At 33.8% G+C, this 26206-nt stretch overlaps 1 protein-coding gene across 1 annotated transcript; it reads right to left on the bottom strand.

Moving 5' to 3' along the window:
* Positions 1-5142: 5142 nt before the first annotated feature.
* Positions 5143-26165, bottom strand: LOC132554783 (syntaxin-binding protein 1-like). The gene is made up of 15 exons (XM_060219094.1): positions 26039-26165; positions 25718-25791; positions 25402-25477; positions 24926-25029; positions 24306-24457; positions 22353-22437; positions 21794-21924; positions 21132-21239; positions 20410-20623; positions 19511-19649; positions 18449-18558; positions 10425-10535; positions 9704-9792; positions 9203-9357; positions 5143-9067 (listed from the first exon to the last, which is right to left on the bottom strand). Exons 1-15 carry the CDS (start codon positions 26163-26165, stop codon positions 8994-8996), a joined length of 1749 nt encoding a protein of 582 aa, XP_060075077.1. The 3' UTR covers positions 5143-8993.
* Between the last annotated feature and the right edge of the window lie 41 nt (positions 26166-26206).

Here is a 26206-nt window from a genome sequence, read left to right on the forward strand (position 1 = left end):
AATATGATGTATACTTGGCAGACCGTTTCTAGTCCAGTTCACCGTATCATCTATTGTTTTGACTATGTTTCGTTTAACTTTTTGATATTTCACTTTGATTCGTGTGTTACTGATTATTCGGGATGTAATTGACAAGATTTGGTTTTGTTTGAGAATCGGGTATTGGTACCATGATACTGTGTGTGTTTTTTTTTAATCTTCCGTATTCATATTGTGTGAAGGCGCGGTAAATAATGGCAATTATGAACTCATGAGTGACCCTTCACATATTGAAATAACTATAGATGTTGAAAAACCAGGATCGATATATACCATTGTTTAATTTGTGATCAGTCGTTCATGCGAGTCTTGCGCTACAGCTTCGTTAGCTTGTTGGAATGGCAATACCCGACTTCCTCGTATATCCGATATGACGGTTAATTCTATTTCGTACGTAATACACACCATAGTTATCTCAATGGATTTACCATATCAATCAATTCAACAACTACGGTTAATCTGATATGTCCTTATTTCGAAGAACTCGTTAGCAAACTGTTGATCAGTCCTTTGTTAAACAACTGGCGGTACCGCTTGTCATCAGATTAATATTGGTTCTCACAGTTTGCATGAATGACACACATAGCGTTAAAAAAGATATAGTCGGTTCTTGTTTGGTTATAAAATTAATCTAAGACAGAAATACTACTCTAGACGCTTGTATCTAAAGTTCATGTGGTCATCGTGAAAAGATTTTACGAAAAGATGTAGACCGGTATTCTACAAGACTTAACCAATATAGAAATACACAGCTCTAATATCATTTCCTTCGTTAACCAGGCTAGAATCGATACGAGTTCCTCTCTAAAAAAAGGTTTGCATTTTTTCAAGCGGACATGTATATCTGATTTTTAAAAATTCTAATTCTTTATCTCTGTAAACAAATTTGAAAATATCTCTGAATTTAAAACATTCTATTTCAGCTCAAATTTACAAATGCTGTCGTAAACAGAACGTGAGCTTCCAAGTGTTACGACTGGGTGAAATTAAGGAAAATATTTTAAAGAAAACGATATCTTTGGACCTGACCACTATTAATAAAATAATTGATGAGACAGACCACTTGCGAACAGGGCGATAAAACACGGTACTAGTGGACAAATACATTGTGGTCAGTTCGTGGACAAGGCTAGGTTATTACCACAGAGTGGTCACAGAACTTACCTTGAACCTTTTATCGGAACGACCTGTCCGTTACTTTTCCATATACAAATGTGTTGTTGTGGACAATTTGGCTATTGAAAAATACTTAGACATATGTTAAAAGCTGAATTTGACAATATAGATCTAAATGGCGAAAAGATAAACCCTGCTTGAATACATGTATAAATAATGTTTCAATAAAAGTACTTACAATTCTCCTTGTAATTCGTCGGTCCCTCTGAATTTCTCACAGATACATCGCTCAGCTAAGAGACCCTCGAGTTCTAATCCGTTAACGTTTGACCCTTCAATATAAACACGAACAAAAAATTGTCACGATCCCCTCTTCCAACAAAGACTAGTATCTACTGGGATTGGTTTAGATCTTTAAATACCGTTAATGTATCAATTCCTTCTGTATGCGATATCTTACGAATCTAAATAAACGCTTGAACTAAAGGCCTCTAGTATATCGATTGTAGATGTAAAAAATCATTACTCATGTGTATATTGTCCCAGCTACAATAAACGATTTAATTCCAAAACAAGTAGCCGGCCTACTGAACCGGACTAATTAAAATGTATACAACTCATTCTCGTTCTATGTTGTATTACGGACTGACTTCCCGCTGTTGTATTGATAAACAGTTTAAAGTCCTTTTTATTCCCAAGATTATGGTATTTCTACAAATTAAGACGATTATAAGCAGACCATGCTTGTATAAACATGTTTTATAAAGAATAATCTGTTATAATTTAACGGTGTTTCTATCAGTTATGTCAAGCTTAATCTGCTTAATGACACCACGCGAAAAAAAATATCGATTAATACATTATAAAATTATCGTTAAAATTAACAACATGCACGATTTTATTTTAAGTTATTGCCTCTAAAAGTTATTCTAAACAAGACAAACTATATTTTCAAACTAAATTTAGGAATATGTCCAAGTTTCCAACACGGTTATAAACATGTGTCCTCTTTCCGACACCATATCGGGTTTTATCGGTACCTCCTAATCTCCTGCTAAATCACGCCACTTGATTTATAATAATGGCTTATAACCAATTACATTGTTAAGTCTATAAAAAAACTATTTTACTTAATTAAATTTAGATTCTGTAATCGCAGGAGGTATATTAACATCTTATCTTTATGTATACACCACGTGTGATAGATCACAGTGTACGTATATTTAGAACAATTTTGGTAACACCTTTAGCCAGCCAAGTACTCGGTCATGTTACAAGATACACTGGTATATATCTTACCGTGATAAATACAGACTAGTCAAGTCTTTCACAGTATCAAAACATGATTCATTAATTGAATATTTTTTGATAATTAGATGATTAAGGGAAATATCTACAATAGTTGAATTTCAATTTCATTTGGACACGATCAAAGGCGATCACCGCATTTGCTACCTTGAACATCACAACCTGTTTTCTTATTGATTGTTCTTGGCACACTAGGAACCAAAAGATACAAGGTACACTCACATCATATCGCATGCATTCCGCAGGTAACCACACGTCAATCAATCAGCGAACGTGAATTCCTTATTCTTATTATCTGATGTCTTTTACATTTACGTAGTTCAAGTGTGTTGCCAGTTACACTTGTGTGTGACGTTTGAATCAACAGTAAAGCATACGATCACTAGTGAAGGGATGGCAATTAAATCGGTTGAATTTTCGGCTATGCTATACTCCTGTCTACTGTGTCAATTAAATTAATGTGGAAATAGGCTATTGGTAATTATCAATAAGTACATCAGGTAGTAAGAATTAACGTATTGTCCTAGGAAAGTCTATTGGCTACGTCTGTTTAAAGCCTTGTCATATGATAGAGTCTATGGGCCCGCTCATCCCGGTTTAGAACCGTCCCGCTAAGACACATCAATATGTCTTTACTATGTGGTAACAATTTACGTATTGACCCACGAAAGTCGATTGACAACATCTGTTTAAAACCGGGTCATAGATATGATAGAGTCTAAGGTACGTTTATCTTGGTTAAGAACCGTTCCGCTACAGCGTATCTCGATGACTTCCGCGACCTGCCGTTTGAAAAGATTATTTTGTGTAATCATCACTCTAGAATTATCCCCGTCATTAATATAGTTTTACTGTAAGTGTGTCATAATTTTAAGTGTCGATTTATTGTTTGGGACACTGTCATTTCTGCTGTAATTAAATCCTTGTTTAGATGTGGTAAGTGTTTATAGGCGCTTTTAACAAGAGATCCCAGATGGATCTTGTCGCCCACCATTTTTGTCTTTGATAGCTGGATCTTTTCCCTTCTTTTCTCTTCTCTGTTTTTGCCCTTAATGATTAGAAATTTGAACATTCATTTGCTGAAATAGCGATAATAATCTTTAAAGGCCAAATCCAAGATGGTCGCAATTCCCCCGCCGACTTTTTTTTTTCATTACAATCAAACCACTGGCACAAATAGGGGCCAAGAAGAACCTACTTATGAAATCCCTGATAGATTCATTCAGTTCTTCTCAAATGAGTGAAATTGAACGGCTTTGCAAGGTCTTTGTGACCTGTTTTGATAAGCTCTTCAATAAATTTAGCTTTGTATGCAAAACAAAAACAAGTCAGCCAACAGAGGGACGCAGTTAGTTCTCAATGGTATGCCAATAGCCTGTTTGAAGATCTTAACGGCAAACTCGACCAAGATAATGCCAACGATTCCATGCTTCTGCACAATATAACCATAGTTTACTGCAAAATCAGCATTCCAGTAAGAACCATTTTATGAAACATCTCGCGACATTGTAGCTTTATTAGCTCTCTCAGTAGTACATACAATGCAATTTCAACTTGAAACTTTACACAAATTAGATATGATCAGCCCTGAATTTGGACAGATCTACCATGCAAGAGGGCCTATATACAGTGAAGAGATGTACTGTGTGTGTAATATACGGTTTATATTGCTGACTAAAAATATCGTCCTTGATGACTGTTGCCGACGGTTCAGACCATCTAAGGTGTAAATATCTAATATAAAAGTGACATATTTATAAATAGCAGACGTGTGACGTCATGTTGTGATGCGAATGACCTGCTTTGCACGCCTTGTGACGAATTTCCTAACCGCATGGAAAGATGTTTTCAAAGAGACCATGTTGTCGTTACCTTAGATTTCATGTACTGAGCATGAATAGAACGAGACTAGAAGCGTACACTGCTGCTGACGATGAACATTCATCGAATTGTACAAATCAATTCATTTATAATACAGTTTATAATAGATACAGCAGAGCCAAACTGCATGGTGCAGCTGTTTAGTCCGTGATTTGGTAGTGAAGTTAGCTCTCTAGTGTTAAAACATTGGTGGTTATTTAGGAAAATCAAAATTGGTAGAATAAATGTAAAGAAAACGAGAGGCCACCCTTTTCTTTCATTTCATTGGACTGTCAACAATATTTATGGAGTTGTTGCTCTTTGTTTTATTCAGCATTTTCGTCTTTTCCACAGATTCCTCATTTTCCACTGATCTCTATTTAAAAAACGTAGCGCTACTAGTATTTCACCAGTCACATTTGGATGTGATGAGTTTTGGAGAATTAAATCACATTTTGTTCTTTTCCATGTTTTGATCATGTTTGGAAATCCTCTTTATTATAACGGAAAATCTTCCTCAGATGCATTTCGACAAGACAATTATTTTTTCATTTCCTGATTTCAATTCAATAATGTTTTTCTCTTTCGTATCAGACGGACTTATACCTCTATCCTATGCCTGTCATACTCTTGTAATTTGGTTTCAAATACAGATATACAGTGTATATGAATGTGTGTGTATAATTTCTGAAAATAAATTCATTTGTTTTGTTTTTCACAAAATAGAAAAGGACAAAACACATAAATTCTGAGAAACAATATAAATTAAAAATTGCATATAGATTTCAAGGTAAAAACAAAAAACAAAAAACTCAAATCTTACTTTCACATTTAATCTGAGAAACAGAAAAAAAGTTTATTCAAGTGACACAAGTAACGACTGATGTAGAATGTAATGAAGCAACATTTGCATAATCATTAACAAAATTAGCTTATCACATTACATAAATGAATGGTATATCTTTAGACATAGAAACACCAATTGTAAATGACTGTGAAGAATACTGTCCTCTGTAATATACTATGACTTGTACATAAAACAGAACACAATGCTTTCCTTTCTGTTGCCTTATAGAATTTCTTACTCTCATTGTTTTAGCAAGTTTTACCAAGGGAGGTAACCACTCTAAAAGCTTTGCGATTTTATCACAGAAAAGAAACAAGACTGGCTATACATTTCTGTATAAAGTTATAAATCATTTGAAAATATATAAAAAAAAAGTTAATATATAAACATTTCTAAAACCCAAAATCAAGTCAGATTGATGTAGGTGATATAGCATGGCACAAAGCAACTGTTTTGTTCTGTTTTAGCAATCTTTGGTCAATATTGGGTTCACTTGGAGTTCATGTCACCCACTGTCTATTTCCAGAAATCATGACTATTTTGGCAGAAATATGCATGACCATGTGACACAACATGTTTCTCAATATCTAAAGATTCACTTAGAGACTGATTTTCGTTTTCATCCTATTAAATTCAGTTGATTAATATTCAAAGCTTGTTTTTTAAATCCAAGGTTTAATGTTTAGTGCACAAAGCAAATTAAATCATCTATACAATCAACAATCAACAACATTTCTAACAATAACACAGTCTTACATTCAAATGGCCTCAGGGCCGTTAGTTTGTGTAGACGGGCATATATACAAACTATTGCACTATATCTCCCCACATATATCTACTAGGGAAGGGCTGTGAAGAAGACTGGCTGATGGGCAAAATGAGGAAAGTTAGTGATAAACATGGGGTTTTGAAAAGATTTGGGAGAAAAGTAATAAAATTTATATACCTGGTATAATATGAAGTATTGAGACATGAATTTTTGCTTGTGTGGTTTATACATTTTGTTCTCCAAAGTATTTTGGAATCTTCAAAATAAACGAAAAATCACTAAATGATTCAGATACATGTCACTTGATACCACAACAGGCCTATTTTACTTTCATACACTCACATATATATATGTCTGGAATTTATAGGATTAGGTCTATCTCTAAGAACACTAATGTTTACAAATTCTACATGAAAATACATTCCATTGATTACCAACTTCATGTTATCATATAAACACAACAAAATAAGAATTAATATCTAATGGGAGACATAGCTATAAAAAACATAAATGTTCCTTAATCAACTATAATCAATCTCTTTTCTTGAACTTCTTTGGTGCACACAAACAGATTTCCTGTGTTGATAGATTAACAGCCTAACCCATGTAAAAATGATGAAATCAACTGAGCTTAATGAAAAAAAAAGAAAAAAAAACACATGACGAGAACACAATATCTATCAGTTATGCCTCTTTCCGAAAACCACTTCTACTTCCATCAGCACTGTTTTATAGATGTTTCAAGGTATAATTCAATGTTTACAGTAATAATATACAATATGAAATACTACTAGAAAAACATTGATACACATAATACACACTATCATTACTAATATGTACGGAGATGATTAAATACATAATTACACGATGTTTAACAGCAGGGGAGATGTGACAAATACTTGTACTTAAAGTGGCTGAACACTTCCTGGAATTTCCCACCTACCATAGTAAATCCACCTTTGCATTACAGTGCTAATATAGACCCGACGAATTCAAATAGTATTCATTGCTAAATAAATGACATTGCCCAATATAGTGATGTTACAGTTCTATTTTTATTTTTTAAATCAAATGTCCTTCCAGGAAGTTGTCTGTTCTAGTCATAAAAAGGTTTTCACGAAACATACACTTGACTCAATGGTGAGTACTGAAAAATGCACATAATGTTCGGAGATTTATTTTTCAACTCTAAATATATGTATTGAACTGCAATAAGTTGGCTTACATATCTGCTGTAGAAGCCAACTGAAAGAAATTTAATACTTAACTGAGACCTTCCACCTCGGGCTAATTGAACACTTACTATGTAGTGGAGCCTAAATGGTCATTAAAATAGTAACACATGGAATGATGAACTTAAAATCAATATCTTACATCATCAGATAAAATATCAATTTTATAACATAATTATGGACCATTTCTGAAACCACTTCATTTCCATAAATAACATGAGAATAATGAATGTTTAAACAGAATATCTGAAATATTCATCTTTTCCTGATATAACATTGGATCAAATTAAGATCCAGACTCGTTTCATGATCTCCATTTTAGCAGAGGATAAATGAAAGAGGTGATGCTCCTTCAAAATGGTGGACACAAGCACTGACACAAGGTGTTGATATACCTTTAGAAGGTGAGTACCACACAAGCACAGATTATTTACATATCCAATATATACAAGTATAAACAGCGGTGCTCTTTGCCCCAAGATATGGTATGTCAACCATATAGCACTATTAAAACCAATCACAACATCAAATATGCACATCTGATACAGTATTTGATCCATAATGTGTTATAAAAGTATCTTAAAGTTGTTACATACTTTAATTATGTACTATTATCTCTATGTATAAAAACAATGTCTACACTACGTCTATAGTAACAGTATAAACAGGTAAAAACTCCCAAACCATCATGGCTTTCCTATCTCACTCTCATACACACTTCCCAGGTAATCTTAATAACATAAATAAATAACAAAATGATAGTCTATGAACTTATGTCATCTAAAACAGCTAACGAGTAAATAACAGATTTGCTGTATTGAAAGACTCACTGATCCTTTACTATAAACAAACTGTGCACACCTTTCTACTGTCAACTTACAGGTAGCTAGCTTTCATTTTCAGGAAATCAACCTAACCTGTTACAACAATTCTCATCAGGTTATCCTATCCATAAAGCTGATTCTTTTCTCTATCAGCTAATGTAATGTTAAAAGTCTGTCTACCATAAATCCTTCAATGCATCTTAGCATAATGTAAAAGTCTTATTGATTTTTCATTGTGGCGTGCCACACGTGACTTTCCTCATATGAGTCTTGTGTTAAATGTGTAATACCTAGAATAACATGCATCATACAAGTTTTGAGACTGCTTTTTTTTTGCAAAAATATCCTCTTAAAATAATATTTGAAAAAGTTTTGAGTTGACATCAGCTTAAATAAATATACACTATAAATTGAAATCTGAAAATTGCAAATAAACACGTTCAAAAGTTACATACATGTAATATATAAATACTTATTTCATTTTACATGGGTCATGGAAGAACCCTTCCTAGTATATAACATTTTAATCATACAACCACAATACAGCTTTAATGATCATGAAATTGTTGAAAGATGGATATTACTTCTATATTAAATGCATAATACTACCATTGTGTAGATAGCATAGCTACTTAAAGCATGTGTGTACAACATCCATCGATTGTTGGCTAGAAATAGTAAGAAAAACTTCAATATGTTAATATCCTAACATTTAACTACTATGCATACATGTTCAAAAGCCTGAATAAGAGAAAACTTTTAATAGTATGTACTTATATATGGTCTATCTAGGTCTAATATAGAATGATCAGCATTTGTTAGCCCTGTAAACTTGACAAAAGTCCACAGACACACCCTCAGGTATGTCTGCTATATACCCTTTGCTTTGGGGTCTCATGCCATTTTTGGTCTGACATTGTCACAGCATTCATTCTTGATGATTGTCAATCAGACTTGCTTTCACAAAATACTGATCTGCCACTGTGCCTGCATCGGCATTAGTTAAAGGTCTTTGTTGTTAAGGTCTTGAGGTCACTGAGGAAGCCTTCTGGTGTCAGTATATGTGTGGAACCTGAAAAAGTGTTAAATATGAACATTTTTTATCGGTTACATTATTCTTATATGGTTTGAAAGTCTATTCCCACAATGTACCAAGTATTCTGAGAAAAACTATCAAAATATTTTTAATTGCCATGGCAACACTTACCAACCAGGACCTCCCAGTTTTTACATGCCTGAGTAACCTCATAAGCACATCTCATCTCAGCATAGGAAAGCCCTCCCATGATAAAGATGATAAGTCTTGGCCCACTCTTGTAGCTTGCCTGAGTCTTGTCTTTGTGCCAATGACCATACCGTGCACTAAGAAATAAAAGACCCATTAAATGAATAAACAAACAAGATCTTTTAATTAACAATGAGGGAAATTACTACCTTACTACCTATCTCTCTAGAGAATAAATGGAATTAATGTGGAATAAATGATGAACAAACAGCTACAACCCTGTAATAATGAGGCAAAAGGCCTGATTGGAGCATGAAAAATTCTGCCATCCCAGGCCTTACTAGCATACAAAATTACAAGCCAGTGTTAGAGATTTTCTCTAAGCGAAGTACTTACTTCATTCTCATCTCACCTATCTCTCCCTGGCTAAATGATAATCAAGTAATTTCTTAAAAGCACTGATGTATTCTTTGGTAACGTTACCTGATTGGTTTCCTCATTCCACTTGACCTCTGAACTCCTCCAGACAGGAAAGGGAAGGCACGTGTATCAAGTTTCTCCTCTGTTGCATCCTGGGTAAATAAAACAATATGCTCAACAATATCTCCTATCATCTTCAGTGCAATGCACCATTCAATATAGTGTATGGTAATGATAAAATTTATCACATTCATATCTTAATCTATTTTGGAACATTTCCTTCAGATTGGTAATGTCAACAGTTCTCTGTCGATTCTGTACCATCACATACGCTACGTACGTCAGTGCTGGTACACTCCACACTGGTCATTTGTCTGATGAAGGTGATGGTGTAGTCATCTAAATGTCACACTCTAATCTTCTACTTAATGTGTTATAAGAACATCTTTATCTAATAATGCAATTTTCTTCTATAAAATATGTAGTCAATCAATATAAAAAAGATGTGAAATCAATGTTGTATAACATTGAGTAGGATGTGAATTTAAGTTATATGATAAATATTTGTAAATAAATTTAAATATTTGAAAGTCATTGTGAACCTTTCAGTACAAAGCCTCTCTCTATGAGTTAAGAGTGAATCTTTTATCTCAACCTGATTGAAACCATTGATTATATGATTATGTTACACGAGATTTTGTGTCTAGAGATGTAAAAATAAGAGGTTTGAGTAAGACTTTTTCGGTGTAAGATTTAACATGATGCTAGGGGCCACAGTGTGTACCTCCATGATGTCCTTGATGTAGGGAGACCAGCGGGACACTTGGTAGGTGTTCTCATTTCTTTCCCGTCGGTTGGTTGAGTGGTATGGCTGGGATGGCCTCTTCCTTCCACCCTGTGTACACATACATCACCCATGCATGATAAATGCAAACAAAAGCTATGACGAACCTTAACCATGGTATCATCTCACACTACAATAAATATATAGGTACACATACTTGTCCACAATTTCTACAAACAGTACTATGATGAATTAAAAACATTTTTCAACTTTTTATTCTCCTGAACATAAATACAGAAGAATATAAATTTTTTGTGTACAACTAAACTCCTGAGGTACATTAATCAAATACAAGATTTAAATGCCATAAAAGAAATCGTTTACAGGATTATCAAAAAATTAGCCATTGTATCATATAATACATGTATCTAATATGTTGTTTAGTACTTACTTAAATGGCACAATTAATTTACCATGGGATTTATTGATTTATTTACTCTTGTGTTTTACTGGTTCTAACACATGCAGGAAAAGATAGTGTACAGTGAAGGTTTTAATGTTTGATTGGCATTTTAAACATTCTAGAAAAATCCATTTCAGAAACAATGTGAAAAAAACATCAAGGAAATAGTCATTCTAGATAACAGGGACAAAAGGAAACTTTATTTTAGGGATAAAGAAAACTTCCTTTTCTGGAATTTCAAATAAAAAAAAACATTTAAGAGTAAAATTAAGTGGTGAAATATGGCTTGAAATATTAGACAACATTAATCTAATATAGGTACCAAGCATGCCACATCTCGGTTTCAATTTTCTTGTCATTTTCTGTCATGCAAATTTGCTGTCCACTCATACAATTTAATCTTTTTCAAGCATCCTGCCACCTTTAGATACCTTGGTTAGCTAAGTATCCTATTTTATCACAAATAAGGACCCCTCTCATACTTTTATACATGTACCAGAAATAGTAGGTCATTCAGAATTAATCCCCATACCAAAGATTTTTGTATTTTGGGGGGATTAACCATTGCCAAGTTTCTGTTAGTCTTTCCGATCCACAAGAAACGATATTCAGCAACCATGATATGCACATGTAGTAAGCCCTGATGAATATAATAATTGCTGTGGATGTCAAGAAATATGGTAACTAAGAGAAAAGACCACAAACCAGTATGAAAATTAGAAATACAGAAAAGGTTACCCAAGCAATGTGTCACCATTACCAAAAAGATCACCAAACATTTTATATTACCATGGTAACTGGAGAGAAACCAAATAGCCTTATTACCATGACAATTGTACATAAATCAGCAAATATCTCTGTTATAAATTGCCAAACATTTCTGACACCATGGTAACTGGAGATAAATCTGCAAATATTTCTACTGCTACAGTAATTAGCGATAAATCACCAAAACATTTCTGTTGCCATGGTAACTTGAGATGATTCAGCTGTTTTGTGAACACCTGGATACAACAATATAAGAACAAAGAAGATCAAACCCTTAAACCATCTTCATTTATTTCTATTCATAATGAGAAAACAGAAATATTTAAAGTAATTGACAAGGTAAATGAAAATAAACACTCTCAAATGATTACATCCTCTGTCATGTCCAATATATACATCTATATTGTCAAAATCATCACACCTATCTTGTGCACATTGTGAGGGTTTCTGATGTGACAGGGCATTCTTAGTGTTAAAAAACGACATGTTTTTACAACACAGAACGAGGAGAACAAGGAACAGAGAGACAAGATTAATGACAGCCTGTGGCAAGTTAAAATGGTCAATAAACAGAACATGGATAAATATGGTCATTTCCTGTGAGTGGAATAATAAGAGACATCTACAAATATATCTGTATGAGGAAACACTTCTTGTCATGATTGCGCCTAAACATAGATCTGATGTACTGTATAAGTATTAACATTTGTGGGACATGGAAGATAGTGTCAAATAAAATACCTTGAAAATATGTTTACAGTGAATCAAAACATCAGAGAAATGATATGCATCCCTGTTTATACATTAAAGCAGAGGAGGGAAAAATTCAATCCTCATGAACAAGACAAAGCTGGCACAAATACAATTATACAGTAACCAACATTTAAACTATGGCACTTTTATAGAAGTTGGTGTAAGATGTGATGTCTTGAGTCCTATTTGAATAAGAATGAAGGAAAATATAAGATTTAAGATTACATATACATACAATTTAACAAAGATCCAAAATGGTACAAAAATGTCTTTAATTGCCTGCATATAACCCCCAGTTGATATGCCCCTTTTTAATGTAGAGATGCCTCTTGTAGACCAGAGCTAACTAATTGTGGCTTTTTTCACTTTTTTTCATATATGTTATCTGCTTCCTACTTAATATATGAAAGTCCAGCGGGAATAAAAACCAAAATATTAAAATCTGGTCTGTAGTAATTTCAATTTATTTACGTTAAATTTGCTGTAAGTATAGTGTACTTGTAATATTTACAAGGTAGGTTACAATTAATTTTTCACACTATCCTTTTTATGAGCAGTCATAGGATATGTTTATGTCAAACATCATTAATCCAACATTCATTTCTATCTCATTCATACATTCCTTTGAACTGCAACAGACAACTACTCCTGACAAATGTTTCTCTTGGAACTGTCAGTCGTTTCAGAATTATCATTGACTGAGGTCTTGAGCCAATGCCCATTCAAGATCGTACAAATCCATAGTTAGTGTTCTCATGACCAGCCGCAACATCTGTTCCAACATCTTCAAGTGAAGACTGTGTGACTATTGTGCAATTTCGAAAAAATATTTTGTTACGTTTCATAAATCTGAAATACTTAATGGGTCCACCTTAAAATCTTCAAATTCCATTCGAGTTTCCCTATTACATGTACCATGATTCTCCGCAAAATTTATAACTGTCAGTTGTGATTAGGCAGTATAACCTTGTCATTTTCTTTTCCAAAGGGCCTCACTATCTCTGCAATGTTTTCTATGCCTTGGAGACAGGGGCTGTCCATGTTACCAAATCTGACACTCACCAAATAAACTTCGGGTTTTCAAAAATGATGACAACGACTGAACATTCCTTACAGTGTTCACTACTCAAAGTCATCATAATCTATACTGGCAATACAACATCCATTTTGTTCATGTATTCATGTACTCACCAGGTACAATCTTACATGAATAAAAGTGATGTATTACCACCATGGGCAATCTGCTGGTGCAGGTGGTCTAAAATTAATTTTACAAAATGCTGAAAATGCCTTACTATACATGCCAGACATATCCCTGTGCAGATAATACGAAGGAAACTACAGTAATAAGAAAAATATATTTGCAGAAATTTCACCATCCTTCACATTAGCCTGGTGTATTAATGTCTTCATTAGGTATCAGAAGTAGACTTTTCGCATTGACTGTCATTACAAGACTCCTAGCATCATCCTTAGATCTGATAAAATCAGAGTTATTACCTCATACTTCCTCTTTATAGAAACATAAACAAATCTATTGTCCAGATGTTGAAACAGACATCGCTATAGAAATACTTCATTTTACTACAGTAACAAATGATGTGGTTCTTTGTGAATAGTGATATCTTTTATGTCTGTATCTTTACCTATCACTGACCATTGTAACTTTGTTGATGGTCAGTAAAACAACACAAAAATATATCTGTTTATTTCATAAGAGCAGGTGATTTCTAGTAATCTAATTACCGTGAGGTTATGAACATGCATCATAAATCATTTATTTTTCAATCCAATTAGTACCAATAATAATTCTCTATCACATTATTGAAATAATCATCTGATATGTTTTATAATGGCATACTCAAAGCTATAAAAGTGCGGTAATCACTGCTGTCTTTAATCGTCACGAGCTTCTACAAAGGGAGGCTATCACACATTACGATATCATGTGAGGGAGGTAGAAACTGAATGACATTTGGACACACAGTACTCTATCAGTACTAGCTAGGGGATCTACAACCCTGTATCACCACCACCAAACCCTAATGACTGGATTCTCAATCTGTCTCAAAACTGACAAAAATATAGTCTAATTCAATAAGCTTTTTTAGGAAAACATTCCTTTCAGTACTTTAAAAGCTTAATCTTGCTTTACACCTCAGAAAGGATTAGAAGCTTTCATAAGCAAATCTCTCAAAACAAAGCCTGGTAAAGCTACATTGAACTCTAACTATTGGTACAGAATTATTTTGATATACGAAAATTTAAAACACAAGCGCTAATTTGGGAATTATGAGATTTCATTAAAGCGTTGGATACAGATATATGACGCCATATTCTGGCTAAGCACATGAAGCATGGTGGTGGATATACAAGAGCAAGGACTACAACTCAACAGCTACAAATTTACCACAAAAACCAGGAGAACACAGCAGAGAGGAGTTTCGCAACAAAAGACTGCCATGTTGATACAACTGGAGATCTGAATTTTGTTCTTGGTTGATTACAATGATATATATTAAAAGAGAGTTCTACGAAACTGATACAAGGTAAAAACACAACAGCTTTTGATTGGTCAAATACAAAGAATACCCTGAAATAAACATAACACCTAATGATGTTCATAGGTATATTAATGTCAGGCTTAACCAACAATACTGGTACTACTTCATATCATCTAATGCCAGATGTTACACCAATACTTCAATGTTTTCATTGGTATTTACATTAAAACATGCCCTATCTAACAAATGTTAGACACAAAGCTCAGTTTGGATAAACCATCAGAAAACTGGATTTTGACGGGATGTTGGAATATTCTAGGGTCATATTTTGAGAAATTTCACAGTAATACTCAATATATAATTATGTTCACCAAATATGTTAAACCTATACTCACTACCAATCACATACAAATGATTCTTTCAAGATATTTGAAAAAATAATAAGAAAACAAATAATTCTTTTCTGAAGTAAACAAGATCTATCTTAATGTTTTTCCTCAAAGTGACATATATCTCAGTAATATTCTAAGTGCATGTTATGTTTTCAACAGCAATATTCCATGAAAATGTCCAAATGTTAGCCATCAATTGATATTAATTACTATTTGTTGGCCCAGACAGTAGCACAGATAAATTCATAATAAGGGAGACAACTGGGGTACCCAAAGAAAATCCACGTAATCAGGTATGTGACCCAATACATTTTTACATCGGAATATCACATCTTCCAACCACAACAGACATGTACAACCCTTTAACATCAGGTTTCTTGTCAACAATCCACTAAGTCATGAGCAACGTATCATTTCCTTTAGTTTAAAATTCATTTCAAGTATTAATTAAATTATCTCAGATCATATCTAATTCACATCCTTCCAATACAGTTGATTAAATAATCATCCTTTTCAGGTTTGACTTGCATTGCAAGGAAAGGTCTATACAGCTGTACTAGGACAAGGTTGACAAGATTGGTTCTACTTATTCGATTCTGAGTTGTATCAATATTTATTTATTTATTTTTAAAATTGTGATAAATTTTCACCCGTAGGAAAAAAAAAAAAAAAAAAAAATACTCTTCCAGGCTTTTTTAAGGTTTAAAGAACACTAGGCAAGATGAAAAGATTGCATTAGTAGTGTTACACAAAATAGAAGCGCTACAGCTGTATTTTTTTTGTGTTGCCCGAAATACAAGTGTTACAGCTTTATTCATTTTGTGTCCCCGAAATACAAGTTTCACAGCTATATTTATTTCATGTCCCCGAAATACAAGTGTCACAGCTATATTTATTTTGTGTCCCCGAAACACAAATGTCACAGCTATATTTATTTTGTGTACCCAAAATACAAGTGTCACAGTTATATTTATTTATGTGATGCCAGAAATACAAGTGTCACAGCTTTATTTATTTTTTGTCACCGAAATACAAGTGTCATAGTAAGTTATTAAGCGTTCCTCCAAAATACACTTGTCATAGCTCCATTTTATGTTGCCTGAAATACAAGTGTCATAGCTAAGTTATTTTGTGTGTTCCTCAAAATACAAGTGTCATAGCTACTTTTTATGCTCCCCCGAAATTAAAAGTGTCATAGATAAGTTATTTTGAATGTTCCCCGAAATACACTTGTCATAGCTACATTTTGTGTTCCCCTGAAATACAAGTGTCATAGTGTTCCACCGAAATACAAGTGTCATAGTAAGTTATTTAGCGTTCCCCCAAAATACACTTGCCATAGCTACATTTTGTGTTCCTGTAAATACAAATGTCATAGACAATTATTTTGTATGTTCCCTGAAATACACTTGTCATAGTTAGATTTAGTTTTTAAAAAGCTATTGGTTCATGATGAAGCCAAGCAGCAAATACTCAAATACATATACTCGGTGAGTTTCTATAAGATTAGTGAACCCACAAACTACAGAAAATATATACTCCTATTTTTGTCTTTTCATTCCTCTCTACCGTTAGCTATTAACTTTTGTGTTTTAACACTTTGCTAATATAGTAGTGACCAGTAACCACATGATAGTCAAACATGTAGGTTATTAAGAACCTGCTATCAGCAAATCTCATCTCTGCTACATTTTAATGAACGTAATCTTAAAAATTAATGTGATAATAAAAACAGACAAGAAGGTATAGATTGAAAAAAAAAAAAAAAAATGAAGAAACAGACTTGGTTTTGGTTGTGTCACCATTTACCAATCGCAAGACGTGTTTAAATTAAATGGACCAATAGCAGCTCCCGATAGAGAGGCAGATAGTCTCACCTGTGCTATGGACTGAAAAGTGCCATAGCTAGCATCTTCTAGCAGTCCAACGCTAAAGGACTTGTTACCAGCTGCCTGTTGCATGCAAAATTATCAAAGGATCAAGAAAGTAAATCAACGAAATATATCCCATGTCCGACATCCATTAATAAATAAGATTTTCACACAAATCTGAAGTCTCCCGTAGATGAGAGCAAGGCCAAACACATAAGTACAAAACATACACAATCAAGTAGTAGATTAGGTAAAAAAAAAAGTATAAATCAATTAATAAAACAACTTATTTCCCAAACCTTCATACGTATTAGTACACATTCCACTATAAGAGAAAATCATACTTATAATATAAATGTATATGAAAAATCCCATGGAATGGAAACATCTTTAGGAAGAAATCAGGATGTGATGATAAATATATGTATTGAAGCTAATTTTATGGTAGTGGCCACGTCGTGAAAATTCAAATCTCCAATTTTCAACAATGCCATACGATTGTAAAACTTTGGTACATTTAAACTGAATGACATCTAAAGCAGTGTAACACAGTACATGTTTGTGAATGTGGGTGCAATCACAATGAGGCCATACATCGTAACAAAAACAGATACGAGAAATCTGCAATATAGTCCTTTGTTTTGTTGTCTGCAAAACTGGTGCCAATATTTCAAAACAGAAATAATAACGAGAAAAAAAATAAATTTTGACACAAATTAAAGAATTCTAAGAATTTCAAAAATGTAGATGTTATTAGTACTTTAGCTTTTGCCAACAGTCACGGGCCACAAAAAGTAAGCGCTACATATCTCCCTTTTATCTACCTAACAAACAACGCCTGTTGTATCTTTTTATTTTTGAGAAAATTGTACATGTATTACCCTTAAATCTTAATGGATTTCATTGTTAAATCTTTCAAGTATATAAATTAACAACGTAACTGCTATAAAATAATTCTAGTGCCTATATGATTGGGGAGTATGAGTATGAAATGCAATTAATGGTTTATATGAGAAACTTCATGCCATCAGAATGTAACAATGTCTGAAATATATCTATATGTGTTTTGTTTAAGAAAAATCACTACATTATAAATATATCTACATAACAAAGGATACAAGCGTAGGAGTTGTTCGTAAACAATAGTATCAAATTCCACTCATAACTTAGAACTTGCCAGGTCAGCATATAAATAGAAACAAAATATACCGTAAAGATCACCGTCGTAACTGGTTGCCAAGGAAAAATTCTGTTGTCAAGTTTGTCTACTTACATCCTGTATGATTGGGACACCCAGATGCTGTGTATTGGTGATAATGCAGGTCTCCTCTGGAGGGATCTGGGCATGCTGTCCTAGCTTTGCCAAATTCTCCTCAGAAATTCCTACATACAAAATTCACATATTGATAACATTTAAATAGTATTCAATCCCATCAAATCTAGTCTCCCTTTATAATATCAAATCTAGTCTCCCTTTATAATATCAAATCTAAGTCTCCCTATATAATATCAAATCTAAGTCTTCCTTTATAATATCAAATCTTAGTCTCCCTTTATAATATCAAATCTAAGTCTTCCTTTATAATATCAAATCTTAGTCTCCCTTTATAATATCAAATCTAAGTCTCCCTTTATGATATCAAATCTAGTCTTCCTTATCCAGTCTTCCCCATATCAAACCCTGTCCCCCTTTATATCAATCCCAGTCCCCCTTTACATCAAACCCAGTCTCCCTTTATATCAAACCCAGTCTTCCTTTACATCAAAACCCAGCCTTTCTTCATATCAAACCCAGTCTTCCTTTACATCAAACCCAGCCTTTCTTCATATCAAACCCAGTCCCCCTTTATATCAAACCATGTCCCCCTTTATATCAAACCCAGTCCCCCTTTATATCAAACCCTGTCCCCCTTTATATCAAACCCAGTCCCCCTTTATATCAAACCCTGTCCCCCTTTATATCAATCCCAGTCCCCCTTTATATCAAACCCTGTCCCCTTTATATCAATCCCAGTCTCCCTTTATATCAAATCCTGTCCTCCTATATATCACAATCAGTCTCCCTTCCAGTCAGTCTCCCTTTGAAATGTAGTCTCGTTTTACATCAAACTCAGCCTCCCTTTGTATCAAATCTGATCTATTACATTGAACTCAGTCTCCTGGTATCAAGCCTATTTCTGTATCTGATCTGGTCTCCAGTTGTATCAGACCTAATCTCCTTTTAAATAAATGTAGTCCCCCATCTTTTTCTAACCTTCATTAATATCAAATCTAGTCTTCCTTTATATCAAACCTAGTTCTGTAACTTTACGATGTAGTCATAGAATGAGCATACCTCCTTTGTGAATGATATAAAGAAGAATGATGCGAATCTTGTCATAGGCTGCAATGTTCTGGTCCAGTAGAATTGGTACAATATTTCTCATGTGGTCCTTGATCTTTTCTCCTTCAGCATCTGTACCCATGGCAAGGTCCTGTTATACAGAATTACAGAAAATAAATTAAGAATATCTTTCACTCAACATTCTAAGACACTGTCAAGTCAAAAACAGCTTTCAATAAATGCTATTAAACAGCAGTATAACAGGACCACTTCCTGAACAGCAGATTGTGTGGTTTCAGGAGCCCCTGTCCAGGAATCAAGGTTAATGAATATATCATAAGATGTAAATTTTGTCAGGATGAATATTTTTGGAGGTTAAAATTTTTTCAGGGCTCGTGAATATTTTTGGAGGTGTACATTTTTTAAGGGCTCGTGAATATTACAGGAGTTGTGCATTTTGTCAGAGCTAGTGAATACTACACAGCTGTATATTTTGTAAGGGCCTGCGAATACTGATTCTATTTGCCAAAAACATGAAAGTAGGATTGTGGTAGAATTGTTCATAAATTGAGCTGATACCTTTGAAATGAAATTCATGTGTGAAATTGTAAAACTCTTAACACAAAAGATATCAGTTGACATAACTAGCAATGCATTTAAACAATTTCAATAATTTTAGACTTATTTTCCATCTGAATTTTTGTATTGTGTCCATAAATGGTAAAGATTTTTGAAGTTTTCTTAAAACAGCGCAAAGTACCTCCCTTACAACACTATTATCAAAAGGGATTAATTCTCATCAGTAAATTATGTGTTAACAGAGCCATCAAATTCTACTCAGTACAGTCATTTATATATCTTTTATCAACTAGATCTACAGTCATGAAGATTGAGAAAAGATTTCAATGTACCTGTTCAACCTTACAAAGCTTGTCGACATGTTTCTGGTAAATTCTCATGCAGTCCTCAGCCAGGTGGAGGTGGGTGGAGTACTTGCTAAGCTCTTTCTGGTACTGTGGCATCTTCTTAATCATCTGTGATACATCTCTCATGTTGGCTTTACCTCCCTCTGAGTCCTTCAGGCGTTTCTCTTGTTTGAATTGCTTAAGTTGCTTGTTTACCTGCCTAAGAACAAGTTATTATCACAATACTTTAAAGTTTCAGTGTCTAGCAAATTTTTTTTTGAAGTGTAGAGAATGTAAATGTGGTTTACATTGGAAATTAGTCAAAACAATAGCAATCATCTTCATTGATACACTACAGGAGAAATATGACAAAAGTTAAGAGCACAAGGCAACACTCCAGTATAAAGTGACGGCAATGATATCTGGTATTCATTTCAATTTTACATTTTTAAGTATGTACCAATAACTATCAGAACCTGAAATAAATACAGCCCAAAATGAGCAATAAGTTTCATGAAATAGTGATACAGATTTGGAAGATAATTAATATATTAATTGTAAATCTTTTATCAAATTTTGTTTCTACTTTGAGAAGTAAAAACCAAAAACTGTTCACAATTTAAACTTCAATCTGAACTCCATAATCTACTATAAAGACAAATTGAAACTTTTTACACTGATAACCTTGTTTGACCTATTATGAGATATCACAGCAATGTTTAACTTACTGTGAGACAACAGCAATGTGTTGGTGACGAAGCTCAACCCAAAGTTCATCATTCTCATGTAAAAGAGATTCCTTGTCACTCATGTCATTCCCACTTGTACTCACATACCTACAAGAAATTGTATGAAATTATGAATATAAACACATCTCTGGTCACATAGAAATAAAGCTAAACACTAAGACCAACACAAACCCACTAATTATACTGATAAAATGAAACACTGTTCCTCTTTTGACAATATACATATGCATTCCTAAAGTACATTTTGTGCTCTGTGTACTGATTACCTGCATATACAGAGCTGGGATGTCAATTCATGTCGGCTGGTGCATGCATGACATGACATTGAGACATTAAAAAAAAAAAAAAAAACCAGGACTCACAGAGATTGCAATTACAAGGCTACATTGTTTAGATATTAAGAGTAGATTATTGCTTGCACCTGGGATTTCAACACTGAACACAGTTGATAAGGCCTAATGTGAATAAAAGTGTTTGTGGATGTAATTTTAATACAGCATAACATGTTTTTTTATGGTACTGTATAAAGATCCACAATTAAACATTTTCAGCAGATATAAAACGCTTCTAGCATCCTGAATTTTCAGAGAAATTGGAGACTGTATGACATGTGATACTTGGGTTATATGCATCACACCTACTTGTAAACATCGTTGGTGATTGGCAAGAGATCATATGCCATGGCCTGGAATGTTAGAGCATGAAGAAGAGGGGTGATTGGGTCAAATCCTCGGTCCAATATCAACAGCTGTGAGCGGTCCTTTTGTGGTCCCTGGTAACAGTAACAGGTACACAATTAGAATACTCTCAAACGCACACAACAACGATGACAAATCATAGACAGATCAGTAAATCTCTTCTGATGTATCACATAAAATTCATCAATTATGGTATCTAATCTAATCTAATGGATTTTTAAGATATCATTAAGGTGAAGAAATATGGTTATAAGTGTGCTTTAAGATGTTTTATTGAAGACACTTGCCAGTATAAAATGATACCTGCAATAATAACTGAGATAAAGAGTTGACAGATCTGATATCAAAAATGATATTTCACTTTTTTTTCTTTCTTTCTATTTGTAAACAAATTTCTTTTATTCTTAATAGCATCATTGCTCCATCAAATGCAAATTGATATACACAACAATCATAACTCCCAATGTTGGGTCATCTCACCAAACGTTAAATGATAACTCACCTCTCCCATGGTGTGATCATCTGCACGGTATGCATCCAGCTTTTGTTGAACCATTTGAGCAAACTCAGCATTCTTGTCAAACTCACTGGTGATAATACAAAGAAATGATTACAACAGGTAAATCTCAATACTTCAGTTAGGAAATGTCTGTTCCCTTTACTAATGTAAATATGAAAACATGTATCCAGTGCAGTTTTATTCCACTTTATATGAAACTGTTCATTTTTGACCCATGTTTAAATTGCCTAAAAATATACATTAAGAAAATAACTCTGCTAGAACATTGAATTCATGCCACAGCTAGAGCATTGCATTCCATCCACAGCAAAAACACTGGATTCAAGCCCTAACAAGAACAATGAATTCATGCCACAGCTAGAGCATTGCATTCCATCCACAGCAAAAACACTGGATTCAAGCCCTAACAAGAACAATGAATTCATGCCACAGCTAGAGCATTGCATTCCATCCACAGCAAAAACACTGGATTCAAGCCCTAACAAGAACAATGAATTCATGCCACAGCTAGAGCATTGCATTCCATCCACAGCAAAAACACTGGATTCAAGCCCTAACAAGAACAATGAATTCATGCCACAGCTAGAGCATTGCATTCCATCCACAGCAAAAACACTGGATTCAAGCCCTAACAAGAACAATGAATTCATGCCACAGCTAGAGCATTGCATTCCATCCACAGCAAAAACACTGGATTCAAGCCCTAACAAGAACAATGAATTCATGCCACAGCTAGAGCATTGCATTCCATCCACAGCAAAAACACTGGATTCAAGCCCTAACAAGAACAATGAATTCATGCCACAGCTAGAGCATTGCATTCCATCCACAGCAAAAACACTGGATTCAAGCCCTAACAAGAACAATGAATTCATGCCACAGCTAGAGCATTGCATTCCATCCACAGCAAAAACACTGGATTCAAGCCCTAACAAGAACATTGAATTCCAGACCAAACAAGAACATTGAATTCCAACCCCAACAAGAACACTGGATTCCAGCCCTAACAAGAACACTGGATTCCAGCTTCAACTAGAACATTGGATTCCAGCCCCAACAAGAACATTGGATTCCAGCTTCAACAAGAACATTGGATTCCAGCCCCAGCAAGAACACTAGATTCCAGCTCCAACAAGAACACTGGATTCCAGCTCCAACAAGAACACTGGATTCCTGCTCCAGCCAGAATATTGTGTTTCAGTTCCAACAATAAAATTGGATTCCAGCTACAGCTAAAACAATTATGCCCTTTTATGTTTGCCCTATTGACAAATGGATGAAACAGATGAAAGTTAAACTTTAGTGAAGGTATACATAGTAATCAATGTATGCAGTTTGTTTAAACACATCATTTATCAGGAAGAAGATTATCATGCCCTGCTCAATGAAGAAGGACTGTGCTCTAATAAAACATGATATAATAAAAGGGAATCTAATGATTGTGTTTCCCTATGTAAGGATAATGACAATATAATGATATGAAGTTCCATAACAGATGAAATAGTCAGTTGTGTAACCAATCAATGTTCAAATGTTAATTATCGTCGGGACAACACCACTCATACTGTTAACATAAAGACTTCAATTTGAAAAGAATATTACAGGAAGACGATCCATGAATCTATGCAATCAACAGTTCCATGTCTCCATAAAATTCATTAAATTAAATACAGAGCTATAATTCTGAGAGGGGAATGAGACACAATTTTAATCAACAATACATGTAATTTTGAACAAATGTAAGTGATGGAATATGACAAACATTTCTTTCCCTCTGGCTCTACAAGAAGGAGCCAATTACTAAGTATAGTAGGATGATTTTTTTTCTACAACAAAATCTCCCACATAAGGCTGGTAAACATAGACCTTTTGCTACTTTGCATCCTTTGTAAATGAAAACATCTTGATGAGATAGGTCAGATGAATGTTGCTTACCTTCTGTATCTTACAGATGGGTACTCGCCTAGTGTAGCACACAAAGTAGCAATCTGTTCTGCACATCTTTCCAGGTTTAAAGTACGACCTGCTTGCTTTGAGATTGGATTGTAGAAAAATGGGAAAGTTTCCGCAGAATCAAGAGAGAACACCTGAAAGACATATTTGTCGTGTAAACATTAATTTTAAAAATCTCATGTATTTGAGGAATCTTCCTTTAAATCCTTTAAGCAATAATGTGATTATGTCATTTTTTATTTAAAATTATTTTTTCTTCTCAATTGATATTTTGTAAAAGCATGTGATGTCACAGAAGTTTTTCAATTGATACATTATGCAAGTAAAAATACCCACATATAATAATTTTGTATCTAAAATTGAAGTAGAAATTGGTTTATAAAATGAACTATTTCAAAGTTTTTTGTATTGCATTAAAAAATTTACTTTCATATTTTGTAGTTAATATAATTAAAACACTGAAAAAACAGATGACTACATGCAATTCTTACATTTTAGATTAATGCAAACACCGAGTTAAACTAAGCTAAACCTAACTCCCAGTGTTGATATGGATGCTGGTTATCACAAGCGACTTACAATTAATATACAAGTACACATACCTGTGATTCATATGGTAAAAATGCAATGTTAATCTCCCTCAAGGATTTAATGAACTTGGCACAAGGTGATTTACTAAGTTCATTAAATATCTCATCTGGACAAGCTGTAAAAGAAATGGGATAAATCAATACAACAAATAACAGAGAGTAAATGATGACTAAATTACAGGTCATAATGGGGAATCATTTGCTTTGAAAAGGGGATGCAAATATTATCTCCCCCTTTTATCATTAGTAAGACCGGTTGGTAAGGTATCTGTCTATCAACATTTTTTTTTTGGTGGGGCCTTGGTCATGGTTGATAGTCACAATTCCATCCTACTTCGAGAGTAGTCTTGTTATTGATATGAGTCAAGAGACAGGTTTTCATTATACACTTTTTAAATATTGGGAAAAATCAGTATTTGAAAAATATATTACTGTAAGCAGGAAGAATCAAATACAAAGTGGAATTCACTTTATCATATCATACGTACCTTCAGTAAAAAATACATGAGCGCATTTATACTGATTCTTAGTTCCTGGAAACTCATTCATTAAAGCTCGCACAGACTGTAAAAAAAACCCAAAGAATTCTAAAAGATGATTCAACAAAATATTTTCACACATCAAAATTCACAAATGAATAAAAACTCACGCGTTTACAGAAAATGAGTAAACAATATACATTATGTGTTATTAAAGTCAAGAACTATGTATCACAAGAACAAGTCTACACAACGGAATCAAGTATAATGTTATTTGGTTTCCACAATTAACATGTGTAGTGATCAGAAGTGCCAATCCTTTTACCTTCTCTGTGGGTGTGATGAGGTACACAGATTCCAGAGGAAGGGGTTCTCGTCGCTTGTGCAGATCTTCTACCACTGAAAAAATTAACAAACTGAATTTGAATATCTTACTAATAAAGGACCATCCGTAAAACTGGTCAGGACTTTTTGTGTCTTATACTTCTATAGAAAATTGAAGAACTCCGGTTGTATATTTCTGTTTCTCTCTCTTTTTTACTATTTTAAAATGGTATTGCAAATTACTAATGTCTTTTTTGTTTCATACTGGAGTCAAGTTGAGTAATAAAGGTATACATGGCGTTAACAATAAAGAATATCTTACATGTGATCCCTTCTGACATAATCTCTGTCATCTTACAGCATGATGACACCATGCGTGTGCTGAGTGAGTCCAGAACCAAGACTTTCCATTCTCCTTCTTTCTTCACAGTCCTGATGACTTCATTCATCAATTCTACAAAACACAAAACAAAAACTTTACAATCATATG

Source organism: Ylistrum balloti, unplaced genomic scaffold (genome assembly GCF_031769215.1).
Source record: "Ylistrum balloti isolate Yb309-2 unplaced genomic scaffold, AGI_CSIRO_Ybal_v1 Utg370444, whole genome shotgun sequence".
Lineage (NCBI taxonomy): Eukaryota > Metazoa > Mollusca > Bivalvia > Pectinida > Pectinidae > Ylistrum > Ylistrum balloti.